Raw genomic sequence first — 17,224 nt, forward strand, 5'->3', positions numbered from 1 at the left:
GCTCTGCATCTCAGTGCTAGTGGTGTCATTACAGACCCTGGTTTGATTCCCGGCTGTATTACAACCGGCTGTGATTGGGAGTCCCATAGGGCGGTGCACAATTGGCTCAGCGTCGTCCGGGTTAGGGTTTGGCCGGGGTAGGCCGTCATTGTAAATAAGATTTTGTTCTTAACTGACTTGCCTAGTTAAATACAGGTTAAATAAATACAATATATATATATATAAAAAACACTATATAGCCTCATGGTAAAAATTATAATTGATATCATGGATTGTCAGTCCTGATTCCTGCTTTAACAGGTGGCTTGAACACGCAATCATACATAGCAGGAACACTGCACTACCAGCTATAATAATCTTTGGTACTATACACAAGGATATAACGTCCCGATCATTATATGTGCCACACAGATCTATCAACCAAGCTTGGCCAGAAGACCGGTCTCAAATACAGGGAAGCTACTACACAGTATGTTACTACAATCCAGAGTGTACACCATAACCGTAGGTGCACACAATGCCTTTAATAGGAAATTCCCTGAATAGGGCATACAGTTGGTGAAAGTATTTTATGATGATTCATATCAACCACCTACGTAAGCATCCTACTAGTTTGAAGTAATCCATTACTAATATGTGTAAATGTTTACACAGGAAGCTGAGATAGATGAGAACAACCTGATCACATTTTTCATTTCAACTTCTCCCTAGCCCCACTCCCCATGTGCGAACTATTTGATAACAAGAAAGCATGCGGAAACGCTCTGTCACAATAGATGGGGCGGGACTTGAAGCAAAACTCCAGGTTCCAAAATGGCAGCGTCCATGGAGCTAAGCTTGAACAATTTACCCTCCGATCCTTTGCTCTTAATGTTATCCTTTCTTGACTTTAGAGATTTGATAAGGTATGTATAACACGCTTCAGAGGGATAAAGGCCTGTGCACAAAATACCATACGAGTTTATGTTGTGTAATAGAGCTATGCTTAGCTACAAAAGCTGGCTATAGTTAACGTTCTCAAGATGTTGTTAGCTAAGCAAATATTTCACTTTTGTTTACTAGCTAGCTTGCTATTGCATGCCAATGTGTTGTCTTTCCTGATTGTTTGGTCATTAGTCTTATTCAATATGACAGTTGCAGGTATATTTATTGCATAAAAATGTAACTTTCAATTAGCCGTGAGCTAATTTACCGTCGCTAGCTAGGGTTGGCTAGTAGCTAGGCTAATGCTGCGTTTCTAACCAAGTGGGAAGGTGGTATTTAGTAGTTACATAAAGAATCCACTTTAACGCCCCTCCAATTACTAGTGGGAAATGTGTCTATCATCCATGTGCTGACCCCTGACGTCATCTACTAAGAAATTACCTAGATAACAGCATTTTCGGCAGTAACACATTTATAAAAAATAAATGGCTATATGTTTTTTTTTAACACTAATTTGTTTACAAGCATGATAGCGCTACTTTAAGTTAATTGAGCTTGTTGGCCATCAGCCAATCAGTGTTTCTCAACGAGTTCAAAGCACTTGAACGCAGCCAACTTGTATTTACGACTTCACAGCTGATAATTACCTCCTTCCCACTTTGATATTAAAGCAGCATAATGGTTTGTTTTGGTTTCAGATGCCTTGTTGTTGTAGCTAGCTAATGTTACTTCTCCACTATCCCATTCAAATTAGATGGTAAATGTTATTAGACATTATACCGCGTCTATACACAAAGCTGTCTGCCGCCTGTAGACGCTCCGACGGTGTACAAAAATGCTCTGTATAGACAAAAAGAGCCCAGCACGAGATACAATTTTCGAAACATTTGGAACTTAAAGGTGCAATATGCAGAAATCGCTCCGCCATTTCCTGGTTGCAAATTGTTTTGTTTAAACCGCTGTGAAATATATTTTCAATAACCGAACAATATTGTTTTTTCAGCTGTTTGAACCTTGTGTACAAAACCGAAAGTAAAAGACTAAAAACGAAATTTAGGAAGAGGAATCATAGAAATAGCACACAGAACATATCTATCGCTTCTTGTACTTGCTTTAAAGACAGCATGACAGATAACAGCCACAATGGGCATAAACTGGTCGTTCCTGGGTGAGAGTACTTGAATCTAAATAATTATTTGTCCATATTTGGTTTTTGTGCTGCTGAATAAGATGAATTTACATGGAAAAACTGCAGACCTTAAGTGTATATTTTGAATTTGAAAGATTCTTTCTCCCTAGTATGAAAGTTAAGTTCCAAAAGTTTACAAAACCTTATCGCTGGTGAAGTGTATTTGCATTTAGACAGAGCGTCAGTATTAAACGGAGAGCAGGAATTATAGTTCATGAGGGAGTCAACTTTGATCAGTACCATGAGCAGAGAACCCAAGGGGGGGGGCAAACTGTAATCTGGGTATGCCCAAAGACGAAGAGAGGCCCAACTCGGCTGAAAATCTTTGTCCCTCCAGCGGGTGGTGTTGTTTTGCCCACCAAGCAAGAAGTTTTTGTATGGAGGTCAATGAGAGTGTCAAATTTGGTCGTCAAAAAAATGTATGGCTTATTTGTTCCGCAAGATTTATTTGATCGAATAGAAGTTTGGTAATGCTTATGTTGTTACGGAGTGTATTGATATAAGTAATACATTTACATCCTGGCAACTTTGAGATAACACTTTATATCGGAATGGCAATGCATATTCATGACATGAGGCTAGTAGAACAGCATCTCTCTCCATTGAAAACAGGCGGAAACGATAGGCTGGAGCTTGACAGCCCGCAGTGCCGCTTTGTGGACATTGTTTTTTATTTTTATTTAACAAGGCAAGTCAGTTAAGAACAAATTGTTATTTACAATGACGGCCTACCAAAAGGCCTCCTGCGGGGAAGGGGGTTGTGATAAAAAAATATGTATTTATTTATTTATCAGGACAAAACACATATCACGACAAGAGACAACGCAATACTACATAAAGAGAGACCTAAGACAAAAACATAGCAAGGCAGCAACACATGGTAGCAACACAAAATGGCAGCAGCACATTATTGGGCACAGACAACAGCACAAAGGGCAAGAAGGTTAGGGCGAAGAGACATGTATCTTTACAGTATATCGATAATCTTTGGTATACACCTTGGGTTCTTGAGAGCTACTTATTTGCCAGACTATTAGCGTCCGAGCTAGCTAATGCTAACCTGGGTCTGTTGATTTTATAAGCCTCAAATGATTCTCCCCTGTATGAAGTGGGATTTCAAGAGAAATTGGCTAGTTAGTATAAATAGCAAGCTAGCTTTGCCGTCTTATACAGTTGAAGTCGGAAGTTTACATACGCTTAGGTTGGAGTCATTAAAACTCGTTTTTCAATCACTCCACAAATTTCTTGTTAACAAACTATAGTTTTGGCAAGTCGGTTAGGACATCTACTTTGTGCATGACACAAGTAATTTTTCCAACAATTGTTTACAGACAGATTATTTCATTTATAATTCACTGTGTCACAATTCCAGTGGGTCAGAAGTTTACATACACTTAGTTGACTGTGCCTTTAAACAGCTTGGAAAATTCCAGAAAATTATGTCATGGCTTTAGAAGCTTCTGATAGGCTAATTGACATAATTTGAGTCAGTTGGAGGTGTACCTGTGGATGTATTTCAAGGCCTACCTTCAAACTCAGTGCCTCTTCGCTTGACATCATGGGAAAATCAAAAGAAATCAGCTAAGACCTCAGAAAAAAAAATTGTAGACCTCCACAAGTCTGGTTCATCCTTGGGAGCAATTTCCAAACGCCTGAAGGTACCATGTTTATCTGTACAAACAATAGTACGCAAGTATAAACACCATGGGACCACGCAGCCGTCATACCGCTCAGGAAGGAGAAATGTTCTGTCTCCTAGAGATTAACGTACTTTGGTGCGAAAAGTGCAAATCAATCCCAGAACAACAGCAAAGGACCTTGTGAAGATGCTGAAGGAAAAAGGTACAAAAGTATCTATATCCACAGTAAAACGAGTCCTATATCAACATAACCTGAAAGGCTGCTCAGCAAGGAAGAAGCCACTGCTCCAAAACCACCATAAAAAAGTCAGACTACGGTTTGCAACTGCACATGGATCGTGCTTTTTGGAGAAATGTCCTCTGGTGTGATGAAACAAAAATAGAGCTGTTTGGCCATAACCATCGTTATGTTTGGAGGAAAAAGGGGGAAGGTGGCAAGTCGAAGACACCATCCCAACTGTGAAGCACAGGGGTGCTTTGCTGCAGGAGGAATTGGTGCGCTTCACAAAATAAATGGCACCATGAGGAAGGACAATTATGTGGAAATATTGAAACAACATCTCAAGACATCAGTCAGGAACTTAAAGCTTGGCCGCAAATGGGTCTTCCAAATGGACAATGACCCCAAGCATACTTCCAAAGTTGTGGCAAAATGGCTTAAGGACAACAAAGTCAATGTATTGGAGTGGCCATCACAAAGCCCTGACCTCAATCCCATAGAAAATTTGTGGGCAGAACTGAAAAAGCGTGTGCGAGCAAGGAGGCCTACAAACCTGACTGTTACACCAGCTCTGTCAGGAGGAATGGGCCAAAATTCACCCGACTTATTGTGGGACGCTTGTGGAAGGCTACCTGAAACGTTTGACCCAAGTTAAACAATTTAAAGGCAATGCTACCAAGTACTAAATGAGTATGTAAACTTCTGACCCACTGGGAATGTGATGAAAGAAATAAAAGCTAAAATAAATGATTCTCTCTACTATTATTCTGACATTTTACATTCTTAAAATAAAATAGTGATCCTAATTGACCTAAGATGGGACATTTTTACTAGGATTAAATGTCAGGAATTGTGAAATACTGAGTTAGACAAATATATTTAAGGTGTATGCAAACTTCCGACTTCAACTGTAACAGCTCATTTGAGCTAGCTAGCTGCCAGCTGATTGAATTTCTACAGGTATCGCACCATCACATCCTGATATACTGAAATTCATGCGAAGAACCTGCTAACTAGCAATAACTTTTTTATTTTCTATCCATAGTTGCAGTTTTGTGAGTAGACGACTCAACGAGCTTTCCGGCCACAACCCATTATGGAAAGGCCTCTGTTTGAAACATTGGCTCTTAACTGAGTAAGTCTGATCAACAACAAAAAAACATGGATTTCATCAGCCTATGGACAGTGTAAAGCCTGTGTATGAGAATCTTGTCTGTAGCAAAGAGTAGAGTTGTAGTTAACTTGCTCTGGTTTGTGGTGAAGAGTAACAGCAAAACATTCACATAAAAACGTTTCAAATTGAAAAGGATTCAAAATGGCTTGTACCAACATTCTTTTGAGCTCTTATTTGCTGTAATAATCAGGAATGTTTGTACTGAATGTGTTTATTTTCCAAACGGAATAGTACTGATATGTTTTATTTAGCTAAATATTTTGTTGTTGTTGAGCAGGTCAGACAAAATTCAGAAGGTTCAAACCTGGAAGGAACTCTTCCGAGAGTTCTATACTGACTTGGGTCGTTACATTGATCACTATGGCACACTGAAGAAAGCCTGGGATGACCTGAAGAGATACCTTGACCAGCAGTGCCCCAGGATGATTGCCTCTCTCAAAGGTAAACCTCCACAAGGAATACACATCACCACTTTAGGGGATTTGATCGCTGTGGGATGGTTCAATGGAACCATTAGGCCTTATTGGGGCGGCAGGTAGCCTAGTGGTTAGAGAGTTGGGCCACTAACTGAAAGGTTGCTAGATCGAATCCCCGAGCTGTCAAGGTAAAAATCTGTCGTTCGGCCTCTGAACAAGGCAGTTAACCCACTGTTCCTAGGCCTTCATTGTAAATAAGATATTGTTCTTAACTCACTTGCCTAGTTAAATAATTTTGTACTTTTTTTAATTTAACCTTTATCTTAAAACCTTCAACCAATATGCTGATGGATTTCCAAATGTATTGGATAGAAAATCCTTACCTTTTTAAAATTATTTATTTATTGTAGTTTGTTTGCCTAAGTCATTTGATGATTTCCCCTGAGCAGAGGGAGCAAAGGAAGAAGAGCTGGATGGCATTGAGGCCCAGATTTGTTGCAAGCTTTCAGATGACTACCGGTGCTCATACCGGATACACAATGGGCAGAAGCTGGTCGTTCCTGGGTATGAGAATTCATCAATTCAAATAATTGTTTGTCTATATTTTTATTTTGTGCTGCTGAGCTGAATAAGATGAATTTACATTAACAAATTGACATAAAAGTATACTTATGGTAAAAATGATCTACCCCTATTTTCTTCCAGGTTAATGGGAAGCATGGCCCTGTCTAACCACTACCGCTCAGAGGACCTGCTTGATATTGAAACGGCAGCAGGTGGATTTCAGCAGCGCAAGGGCATGAGGCAGTGTTTGCCCCTCACCTTCTGCTTCCACACAGGCCTCAGCCAATACATGGCCCTTGAGGGCACTGAGGGCCGCAGCCGCAGCGAGATCTTCTACCACTGCCCGGTCAGTTTTCATATGAGACCTCGGCCCCCTCCCCAATTACAACTGGGAGACAGCCTTTTATTCTCACACACAGGTTAAGGATGAAAAGAATAAGGAAGTGGGTAGCATCGCTTAGTAATAATAAACCACTCCTTAATTTGAGCTTTATATAACTTTTAGTATTTATGTTTCCTAAGTTATTTGGGACAGATATAACTCATTGCAACTGGGGGGAGCCATTTTCTAGCTATCTCACCACGTCAGTTGCAAACAGCTTCCAGTGTTTACGTTTCATAAATTGTCTGGGGCAGGACAACTCTTTGCCACTGGGGGTAGCCCTTTTCTAGCTATGGTATCTCACCACAGGCAGGAGATAATGTTGAATAATGGAAATTAACTAATGGCAGTGGTGGAAAAAGTACCCAATTGTCATAATTGAGTAAAAGTAAAGATATCTTAATAGAAAATGACTCGAGTAAAAGTCACCCGTTAAAATAATACTTGAGTAAAAGTATAAAAGTCTTTGGCTTAAAATATACTTAAGTATCAAAAATAAAAGTATAAATAATTTCACATTCCATATATTAAGCAAACCAGACAGCACAATTTTATTTTTAAATTTAATGATAGCCTGGGACACACTCCAACACTCAGACATCATTTACAAACAAAGCATTTGTGTTTAGTGAGTCCGCCAGATCAGAGGCAGTAGGGATGACCAGGGATGTTCTCTTGATAAGTGTGGGAATTTGACAATTTTCCTGTCCTGCTAAGCATTTGAAATGTAACGAGTACTTTTGGGTGTCAGGAAAAATGTATGAAGTAAAAAGTACATTATTTTCTTTAGGAACGTAGTGGAGTAAAAGTTGTCAACACTATTTATATTTAAGTACAGATTAGCCCAAAACTACTTAAGTAGTACTTTAAACAATTTTTACTTAAGTACTTTACATCACTGACTAATGGATGACTAATAGGATTGTTCTACATTTTTCTATTATAGGATCAAATGGCACAAGATCCATCTGCAATTGACATGTTCATCACAGGTATGATGAGCTATTAGTTTGTTACATATATTATACAAATATTTCAGTTAGGTTGTGTGAAAATGTTTCATTGCAACATGTCACTGCAAGTTGAGCAATTGTAAACTTTTATATGGATGCTTAACAACTAGGTTATTATGCACTTCTTGGAATTGTTCAAGGTACAGAGGATGCAGTGCCCGGTTAATCTCTCCCCAATCAGACTTAAACAGGAAGGCACTGCTCCCATTCTTCAAATATAAATAAATAAACTGTTGTATTGCAACATAGCACTCCATGAATGGATTAATTTAATTAAATAAAGGTTAACTAGGCAAGTCAGTTAAGAACAAATTCTTATTTACAATGAATAAAAAAATGGAACTCTGGATTATTTGCTAAATTAATATTTCTTGATATTCAATGTGTTAGTTCCTCAACATATGGGTTTGAACTTCTAATGCAGTGTCTCACACTTTCTCATTATTTTGCTTCCTCTCACTTTAATTTCTCACCTTAGGGTCCAGCTTTACTGAGTGGTTTACCTCATACGTCCATAACGTGGTAACAGGAGAATACCCCATCATCCGGGATCAGATCTTCAGGTAATCTCCATTAACTTTCCCTTTCTGGAATACATAACAGGCACATGCAGGAAGGTCATAGTTTCTGTGTCATTATTGCAATACTCAACAATATGTAGTAAGGCTGACCCCATGTAGTCGACTGGTCGATTGTTTGGTTGATAGGCTGTTGGTCGACCAAGATTTCTTTAGTCGAGCAGTAGCAAAAAAAGATATACAGTACCAGTCAAAAGTTTGGACACACCTACTCATTCAAGGGTTTTTCTTTATTTTTACTATTTTCTACATTGTAGAATAATAGTGAAGACAAACTATGAAACTATGGAATCATGTAGTAACCAAAAAAGTGTTTAACAAATAAATCTATTTTATATTTGAGAATCTTCAAAGTAGCCACCCTTTGCCTTGATGACAGCTTTGCAGACTCTTGGCATTCTCGCAACAGCTTCACCTGGAATGCTTTTCCAACAGTCTTGAAGGAGTTCCCACATATGCTGAGCACTTGTTGGCTGCTTTTCCTTCACTCTGCGGTCCAACTCATCTCAAACATCTCAATTGGGTTAAGGTCGGGTGATTGTGGAGGCCAGGTCATCTGATGCAGCACTCCATCACTCTCCTTCTTGGTCATTGTCCTGTTGAAAACAAATGATAGTCCCACCCTAAGCACAAACCAGATGGGATGGCGTATTGCTGCAGAATGCTGTGGTAGGCATGCTGGTTAAGTGTGCCTTAAAATCCAAATAAATCAGACAGCGTTACCAGCAAAGCACCATCACACCTCCTCCTCCTCCATGCTTCACGGTGGGAACCACACATGCGAACATCATCCGTTCACCTACTCTGCATCTCACAAAGACACAGCGGTTGGAACCTAAAATCAAAAAATTTGCACTCTTCAGACCAAAGGACAGATTGCCACTGGTCTAATGTCAATTGCTTGTGTTTCTTGGCCCAAGCAAGTCCCTTCTTCTTATTGGTGTCCTTTAGTAGTGTTTTCTTTGCCACAATTTGACCATGAAGGCCTGATTCACGCAGTCTCCTCTGAACAGTTGATGTTGAGATGTCTGTTACTTGAACTCTGTGGCTTTTATTTGGGCTGCAATTTCTGTGGCTGGTAACTCTAATGAACTTATCCTCTGCAGCAGAGGTAACTCTGGGTCTTCCATTCCTGTGGCGGTTCTCATGAGAGCGTTCTCACGTTCTGCTAGCGGAACCCCGTTCTGCTAGCGGAACCCCGTTCCGCCTGCGGAACTCCAAGCCAACAGCCAATGGCATCGCACGGCGCGAAATACAAAACCAACTAAAATACCACAATTCAATTTTCGCAAACAATCAACTATTTTACACCATTTTAAAGATAACTCTCGTTAAAATCTAACCACATTGTCCGATTTCAAAAAGGCTTTACAGCGAAAGCAAAACATTAGATTATGTTAGGAGAGTACATAGACACAAATAATCACACAGCCATTTTCCAAGCATGCATATATGTCACATAAACCCAAACCACAGCTAAATGCAGCACTAACCTTTGATGATCTTCATCAGATGACACTCCTAGGACATTATGTTATACAATACATGCATGTTTTGTTCAATCAAGTTCATATTTATATCAAAAACCAGATTTTTACATTAGCATGTGATGTTCAGAACTAGCATACCCACCGCAAACTTCCGGTGAATTTACTAAATTACTCATGATAAACGTTGACAAAATGCATAACAATTATTTTAAGAATTATAGATACAGAACTCCTTTATGCAATCGCTATGTCCGATTTTAAAATAGCTTTTCGGCGAAAGCACATTTTGCAATATTCTGAGTACATAGCTCGGCCATCACGGCTAGCTATTTTGACATCCGCCAACTTCAGGGTCACCTAAACTCAGAATTACTATTAGAAAAATTGGATTACCTTTGCTGTTCTTCGTCAGAATGCACTCCCAGGACTTCTACTTCAACAACAAATGTTGTTTTGGTTCCAAATAATTCATAGTTATATCCAAATACCTCCGTTTTGTTCATGCGTTCAGGTCACTATCCGAAGGGTAACGCGCGAGCGCATTTCGTGACAAAACAATTCAAAATATTCCATTACCGTACTTAGAAGCATGTCAAACGCTGTTTAAAATCCATTTTTATGCTATTTTTCTCGTAAAATAGCGATAATATTCCAACCGGGCAACGTTGTATTCATTCAAAGAGAGAAAGAAAAAAATGGAGAAGTCTCGTGAACGCGCATCTCAGTCTCACTGTCCCCAGACTGACCACTTACAAACTCTGCTGCTGTACTTTGCCCAGAGACAGCAGACACCCCATTCCACTTTCTGGTGGCTTTAGAGAGCCAATGGAAGCTTTAGAAAGTGTCACGTTATAGCACATATGCTGTAATGTCGATAGAGATGCAACAGAAGGACAACAAATTGTCAGACAGGGCACTTCCAGTATGGAATCTTCTCAGGTTTTGGCCTGCCATATGAGTTCTGTTATATTCACAGACATCATTCCAACAGTTTTAGAAACTTTAGAGTGTTTTCTATCCAAATCTACTAATTATATGCATATTCTAGTTTCTGGGCAGGAGTAGTAACCAGATGAAATCGGGTACGTTTTTTTAACCGGCCGTTAAAATACTGCCCCCTATCCCAAAGAAGTTAATTTAAATGCATTCCAGGTCACTACCTCATGAAGCTGGTTGAGAGAATGCCAAGTGTGTGCAAAGCTGTCATCAAGGCAAAGGGTGGCTACTTTGAAGACTCTAAAATAAATGTAGATTTAACACTTTTTTGGGTTACAACATGATTCCATATGTGTTATTTTATAGTGTTGATGTCTTCACTATTATTCTTCAATGTAGAAAATTGTCAAAATAAAGAAAAAAGGTGTGTCCCAACTGTTGACTGGTACTGTATATCTACAAAAATAAGACATCCTGCTTCTGTTGCATGTTTGAGTGCTTGTTTAATAGCCTACTGATTCCATGTGCACCAAGCGTCACGCAATGACATGTCAAGTACACAATTTCACAAATTCGGCTGTTTTTAATCTTTGCTTTGCTGTAATAAAGGCTTTAGACTTAATTTTGTTAGAACAGCATATCTGGTGTTTATAATTTATTGTGTTTACACTGTTCAAATTATATTATTAATAAAAATAATAATACTCCATGTAATGTCATTATCATTAATATGCTTAATAGACTTGTATAACCACCATTAGATTTTTAGGCCTAAGAGCGCATCCTGTTTAGTCTTAATACCATAACTTACTTAGGCAGAAAAACATTCCCACAGCATGATGCTGCCACCACCATGCTTCACCGTAGGGATGGTGCCAGGTTTCCTCCAGACGTGACGCTTGGCATTCAGGCCAAAAAAGTTCAGTCTTGCTTTCATCAGACCAGAGAATCTTGTTTCTCATTGTCTGAGAGTATGTGCCTTTTGGCAAACTCCAAACGAGCTGTCATGTGCCTTTTACTGAGGAGTGGCTTCCGTCTGGCCACTCTACCATGAAGGCCTGATTGGTGTGTGCTGAGTGCTGCAGAGATGGTTGTAAACAATTGTTGGAAAAGTTACTTGTGTCATGCACAAAGTAGATGTCTTAACCGCCTTGCCAAAACTATAGTTTGTTAACAAGACATTTGTGGAGTGGTTGAAAAATGAGTTTTAATGACTCCAACCTAAGTGAATGTGAACTTCCGACTTCAACTGTAGTTTTGGCATGGCGGTTAGGACATCTACTTTGTGCATGACACAAGTAATTTTTCCAACAATTGTTTACAAACAGATTATTTCATTTATAATTCACTGTATCACAATTCCAATGGGTCAGAATTTTATATACACTAAGTTGACTGTGCCTGTAAACAGCTTGGAAAATTCCAGAAAATTATGTCATGCCTTTAGAAGCTTCTGATAGGCTAAGTGACATAATTTGAGTCAATTGGAGGTGTACCTGTGGATGTATTTCAAGGCCTACCTTCAAACTCAGTGCCTCTTTGCTTGACATCATGGGGAAATCAGCCAAGACCTCCAGAAGAAAAAAAACAAGCATACTTCCATAGTTGTGGCAAAATGGCTTAAGGACAACAAAGTCAAGGTATTGGAGTGGCCATCACAAAGTCCTGACCTCAATCCTATAGAACATTTGTGGGCAGAACTGAAAAAGCGTGTGTGAGCAAGGATGCCTACAAACCTGACTCAATTACACCAGCTCTGTCAGGCGGAATGGCCAAAATTCACCCAACTTATTGTGGGAAGCTTCTGGAAGGCTACCCGGAACGTTTGACCCAAGTTAAACAATTTTAAAGGCAATGCTACCAAATACTAAATGAGTATGTAAACTTCTGACCCACTGGGAATGTGATGAAAGAAATAAAAGCAAAAATAAATGATTCTCTCTACTATTCTTCTGACATTTTACATTCTTAAAATAATATGGTGATCCTAACTGACCTAAGACGGGGAATTTTTACTAGGATTAAATGTCAGAAATTGTGAAAAAGAGTTTAAATGTATTTGACTAAGGTGTATGTAAACTTCCGGATTTCTGTTTTATTTTTTAATACATTTTCAGAAATGTCATACCTGTTATTGCTTTGTCATTATGGGGTATTGTGTGTAGATTGGTGAGGGGAAAATGTATGTAATCCATTTTAGAATAAGTCTGCAATGTAACAAAAAGTTGGAAAAGTCAAGGGGTCTGAAATTTTTATTTATTTAAACCTTTTATTTAACTAGGCAAGTCAGTTAAGAACAAATTCTTATTTACAATGACGGCCGACGCTGGGCCAATTGTGTGCCGCCCTATGGGACTCCCAATCCTGGCCGGTTGTGATACAGCCTGGAATCGAAACAGGTCTGTAGTGACGCATCTAGCACTGAGATGCAGTGCCTTAGACCGCTGCGCCACTCGGGAGCCCCGAATGCACTGTACTTGATTCGATTAAAACACATAGGATGTGTTTAAAAAATGTTGACCAATCGATTGGTCGAATGAACAGACAACACTTGGTCGACCAAGATTTTTGTTGGGTCGGGACAACCCTAATATGTAGTTAACATTTAAAGCTAGGCTTCCAACGGATTTTGAAGGTTTAATAAGCTTTGTCACTATTCACAGGTACGTCCATGATAAGCAGTGTGTTGCCACCACGGGGGATATTACTGTTTCAGTGTCTACCTCATTCTTACCGGAGCTTAGCTCAGTGCATCCTCCACATTTCTTCTTCACCTATCGGATCAGGTACCACTATTTCCCCTACTGATTTCAGCTCCTGATAATGATTACAAATATAAATGTGTAAATGGATCATAATACAGCTGTCGTAACTTCCCTAACCTTATGCATTAAATTCTACCCTCAGGATTGAAATGGCAAAGGATGCCCTCCCTGAGAATGCTTGCCAACTGGACAGTCGTTATTGGAAGATCACCAATGCTAATGGCAACGTGGAGGAGGTCCGTGGGCCAGGCGTTGTTGGTAGGTGACTAGAGAGGATTCTGTGGACTTACCATAATGTTTAATTCTTAATTGTCTCCATTTGGTAGCAGTGTGGAAAAACCTGTTACGATCTAAGAATGATTTACAGCTAACAGATTACTAATGTAATTGTCATGTTATATACTAATTAAATAAGTTAACATTTCATGAGTAACTTATGCATGAGATATACTAACCACATGACATTGTCTGCAGGAGAGTTCCCGGTGATGACTCCGGGTAAAGTACATGAGTACGCCAGCTGCACGACCTTCTCTACTACCTCAGAGTACATGGAAGGCCACTACACCTTCCACCGCCTCAAGAACAAAGAGGAGATCTTCGACGTCTGCATCCCCCGCTTTCACATGGTTTGCCCTCCGTTCCGTGAGTCAATTGTACGGTCGGTAAGTGTTTATGGTTTATGAGATGGCGATGAGTAACAATTGGATTCAGTTTTAAGGAACTTGGTAAATCAATGATCAGGGCCACCTTTTAGGTTAGGGTTATTATATTAAAATGTTTTGTTGGTCTTTTTATTTGTCCATTTTTGGTAATACAATAAATGGTAAAGTTTTGAAACAAGAACTTGGTTTAATATTTGCTCCCCCCCATCAGCAGGGATCGGCAAGGGATGTTTCAAGTGCATCTTTTAACGAAGACAACTCGTCAGACACCGACGATCATAATGAGGGTGAGCTTCGAGGCATTAACATGGCAGCCCCAGGGGGACGATGCCCACGCCACATCTGACACACTTTTCTCACCACAGGACTCAATTAGGAAAGGGGCTAGGAAGGACTTTCACAATTACATAAGAGTAAAGTTTGTTTTTATTGTTTGTAAAGCTGTATTTACCATTGGCTGATAGTCATTGCCCTGTGTGAACTTTTCCACCCCAGCTCGATGAGATACAACCACAGCCTCTGCAATATGCCCTCCCATGTAAATCCAAGATCGCTCCATTGTTTGTTTTCTATTTTTTTCAACAATGGAGCGATCTGGAACTGGACATTGTCTATTGAGAGCAGGGTTGTCACCTCTTTTTCAATAGTAGCATTGTTCATTCTCTAGCTGGCTGACTAGTGCATAGAGCTAAAGTGCAGATTGGTGCTCTATCTAAATCCTGAGTATTCCCTTTTTTCCTTGGCATATGTAGTGTGTGTGTGTAGTCATATTCCTTATATAAAAAGCCACAGCATCTCTACAGGTCCACTGTAGGTGTATTGGCGATGCATCATCAAAAATGACATTTATTTTACATTGCAGCTGTTTTTGCAGCAGTGTTAAACATGTTTAACTATGACGATCTTAATCAGAGATGGTCACTGCCAGTGGTTTTCAAACCAAAAAAAAAAAGGAATTATATGGAAACACACAACTCATAAAAGCTGGGATGTTTGCATATGCTAATGACAAAGAGAAGCCCACATCAAAGCTGTTGAGCTACATTGGATGCTGTCTGTATATCTAATAGATATTCAGGAACATGTTAATGTGGGCTTGACTCTGTCATGCATTAACTCTGTCATGCATTAATGCATATCATATCTTATTAATTGCAATGTGATTATGACTATGATCCTTTGAAAGTCTGCAGAAACAAACAACTGTTTAGTAAAGCAGCCAATCAGTGTGCAGTTTCTCATAGAAATCTGAATGTTTGAACAATGAGCTACAGCATCACACCCCTCTGTATTTATTTGGACAGTGAAGCTAAAGTTAGTCAAATTTAGTTCTATACTCCAGCATTTTCAATTTGAGATCAAGTGTTTTATATGAGGCGACAGTACAGAATGTCACCTTTTATTTGAGAGTATTTCTATACGTATCTGTTTTGCCGTTTACAAATGAATGCACTTTATGTACAGTGCCTTCAGAAAGTATTCCCACCCATTTACTTTTTCCACATTTTGTGTTACAGCCTGAATTTTAAAATGGATTAATTTGAGATTTTGTGTCCCTGGCCTACACATAATACCACAATGTCAAAGTTGAATTATGTTTTTAGAAATGTTTACAAGTTAATTAAAAATGAAAAGCTGAAATGTCTTGAGTCAATAAGTATTCAACCCCTTTTGTTATGGCAAGACTAAATAGGTTCAGGAGTAAATTTGTAAGTGATTTGCTTAACAAGTCACATACGTTGCATGGACTCACTCTGTGCAATAATAGTGTTTAACATGATTTTTGAATAACTACCTCATCTCTGTACCCCACACATACAATTATTTGTAAGGTCCCTCGGTTGAGCAGTGAAAGCCACACAGATTCAACCACAAAGACCAGGGAGGTTTTCCAATGCGTCGCAAAGAAGGGCACCTGTTGGTAGATGGGTAAAAAAAAAAAAAAGCAGACATTTAATATCCCTTTGAGCATGGTCAAGTTATTAATTACACTTTGGATGGTGTAATCAATTAAACCAGTCACTACAAATATACAGGTGTCCTTCCTTACTCAGTTGCCGGAGAGGAAGGAAACCGCTCAGGGATTACACCATGAGGCCAATGGTGACTTTAAAACAGTTAGAGTTTAATGGCTGTGATAGGAGAACACTAAGGATGAATCAACAAGATAGTATGCTGAACAAAAATATTAACCCAACATGCAACAATTTAAGCAATTGTATTGCGTTATAGTTCTTATAAGGAAATCTCATTAGGCCCTAATCTATGGGTTTCACTTGACTGGGCAGGGGCGCAGCAATGGGTGGGCCTGGGAGGGCATAAGTCCACCCACTAGGGAGCCAGACCCAGCCAATAAGTATTCGTTTTTCCCCACAAAAGGGCTTTATTACAGACAGATCTGCGGTTTTGAGGCCGGTTGGACGTACTGCCAAATTCTCTAAAATGATGGTAGATAAATGAACATTAAATTATCTGGCATCAGCTCTAGTGGACATTCTTGCAGTCAGCATGACAATAGCACGCTCCCTCAACTTATGTGTTGTGTGACAAAACTGCACATTTTAGAGTGGCCTTTTATTGTCCCTATCACAAGGTGCCCCTGTGTAATGATCATGCTATTTGATCAGCTTCTTGACATGCTACACCTGTCAGGTGGATGGATTATCTTGGTAAAGGAGAAATGCTCACTAGAAGGGAGGTAAACAAATATGTGCACACATTTCAAGAGAAGCTTTTTGTCTGTATGGAAAATTTCTGGGATATTTTATTTCAGCTCATGAAACATGGGACCAACTCTTTACATGCTGTGTTTATATTTTTGTTCAGTATAGTTACTCCATAATACTAACCTAATTGACAGAGTGAAAAGAAGGAAGCTTGTACAGAATAACAAATATTCAAAAACATGCATCCTGTTTGCAATAAGGCACTAAAGTAAAACTGCAAAAAATGTGTCAAAGAAATTAACTTTATGTCCTGAATACAAAGAGTTATGTTTGGGGCAAATGCATCACTGAGTACCACTCTCATATTTTCAAGTAGGTGGTGGCTGCATCATGTTTTGGGTGTGCTTGTCATCGGCAAGGACTAGGGAGTTTTTTTTTAGGATAAAAAGAAACGGCATAGAGCTAAGCACAGGCAAAATCCTAGAGGAAAACCTGGTTCAGTCTGCTTTCCAACAGACACTGAGAGACAAATTCACCTTTCAACAGGACAATAACCTAAAACACAAGGCCAAATCTACACTGGAGTTGGTTACCAAGATGAC

The 17,224-nt window shown here is 39.3% G+C and overlaps 1 protein-coding gene across 2 annotated transcripts; it reads left to right on the forward strand.

Moving 5' to 3' along the window:
- The first annotated feature begins 764 nt into the window (after positions 1–764).
- On the forward strand, positions 765–14,598 carry fbxo3 (F-box protein 3). Of its 2 annotated transcripts, none has more exons than XM_014175162.3 (11): positions 765–905; positions 5,019–5,108; positions 5,425–5,588; positions 6,013–6,127; positions 6,269–6,473; positions 7,456–7,501; positions 8,001–8,085; positions 13,190–13,312; positions 13,434–13,549; positions 13,766–13,956; positions 14,168–14,598. In XM_014175162.3, exons 1-11 carry the CDS (start codon positions 814–816, stop codon positions 14,300–14,302), a joined length of 1,362 nt encoding a protein of 453 aa, XP_014030637.1. In that variant the 5' UTR covers positions 765–813; the 3' UTR covers positions 14,303–14,598. The 2 variants fall into 2 exon arrangements, with proteins under 2 accessions (XP_014030637.1, XP_014030638.1); XM_014175163.3 differs by having other exon boundaries at positions 14,171–14,598.
- The last annotated feature ends 2,626 nt before the right edge of the window (positions 14,599–17,224 follow it).

Source organism: Salmo salar, chromosome 26 (genome assembly GCF_965601325.2).
Source record: "Salmo salar chromosome 26, fSalSal1, whole genome shotgun sequence".
NCBI lineage: Eukaryota > Metazoa > Chordata > Actinopteri > Salmoniformes > Salmonidae > Salmo > Salmo salar.

What these genes read in the sequence shown, in the direction of transcription:
- fbxo3 (XM_014175162.3), top strand. Translation starts at nt 814, where the DNA reads ATGGCAGCGTCCATGGAGCTAAGCTTGAACAATTTACCCTCCGATCCT. An exon ending in AAACATTGGCTCTTAACTGA is followed by an intron (nt 5,109 to 5,424) that starts GTAAGTCTGATC and finishes GTTGTTGAGCAG; the next exon opens with GTCAGACAAAATTCAGAAGG. An exon ending in GATGATTGCCTCTCTCAAAG is followed by an intron (nt 5,589 to 6,012) that starts GTAAACCTCCAC and finishes TCCCCTGAGCAG; the next exon opens with AGGGAGCAAAGGAAGAAGAG.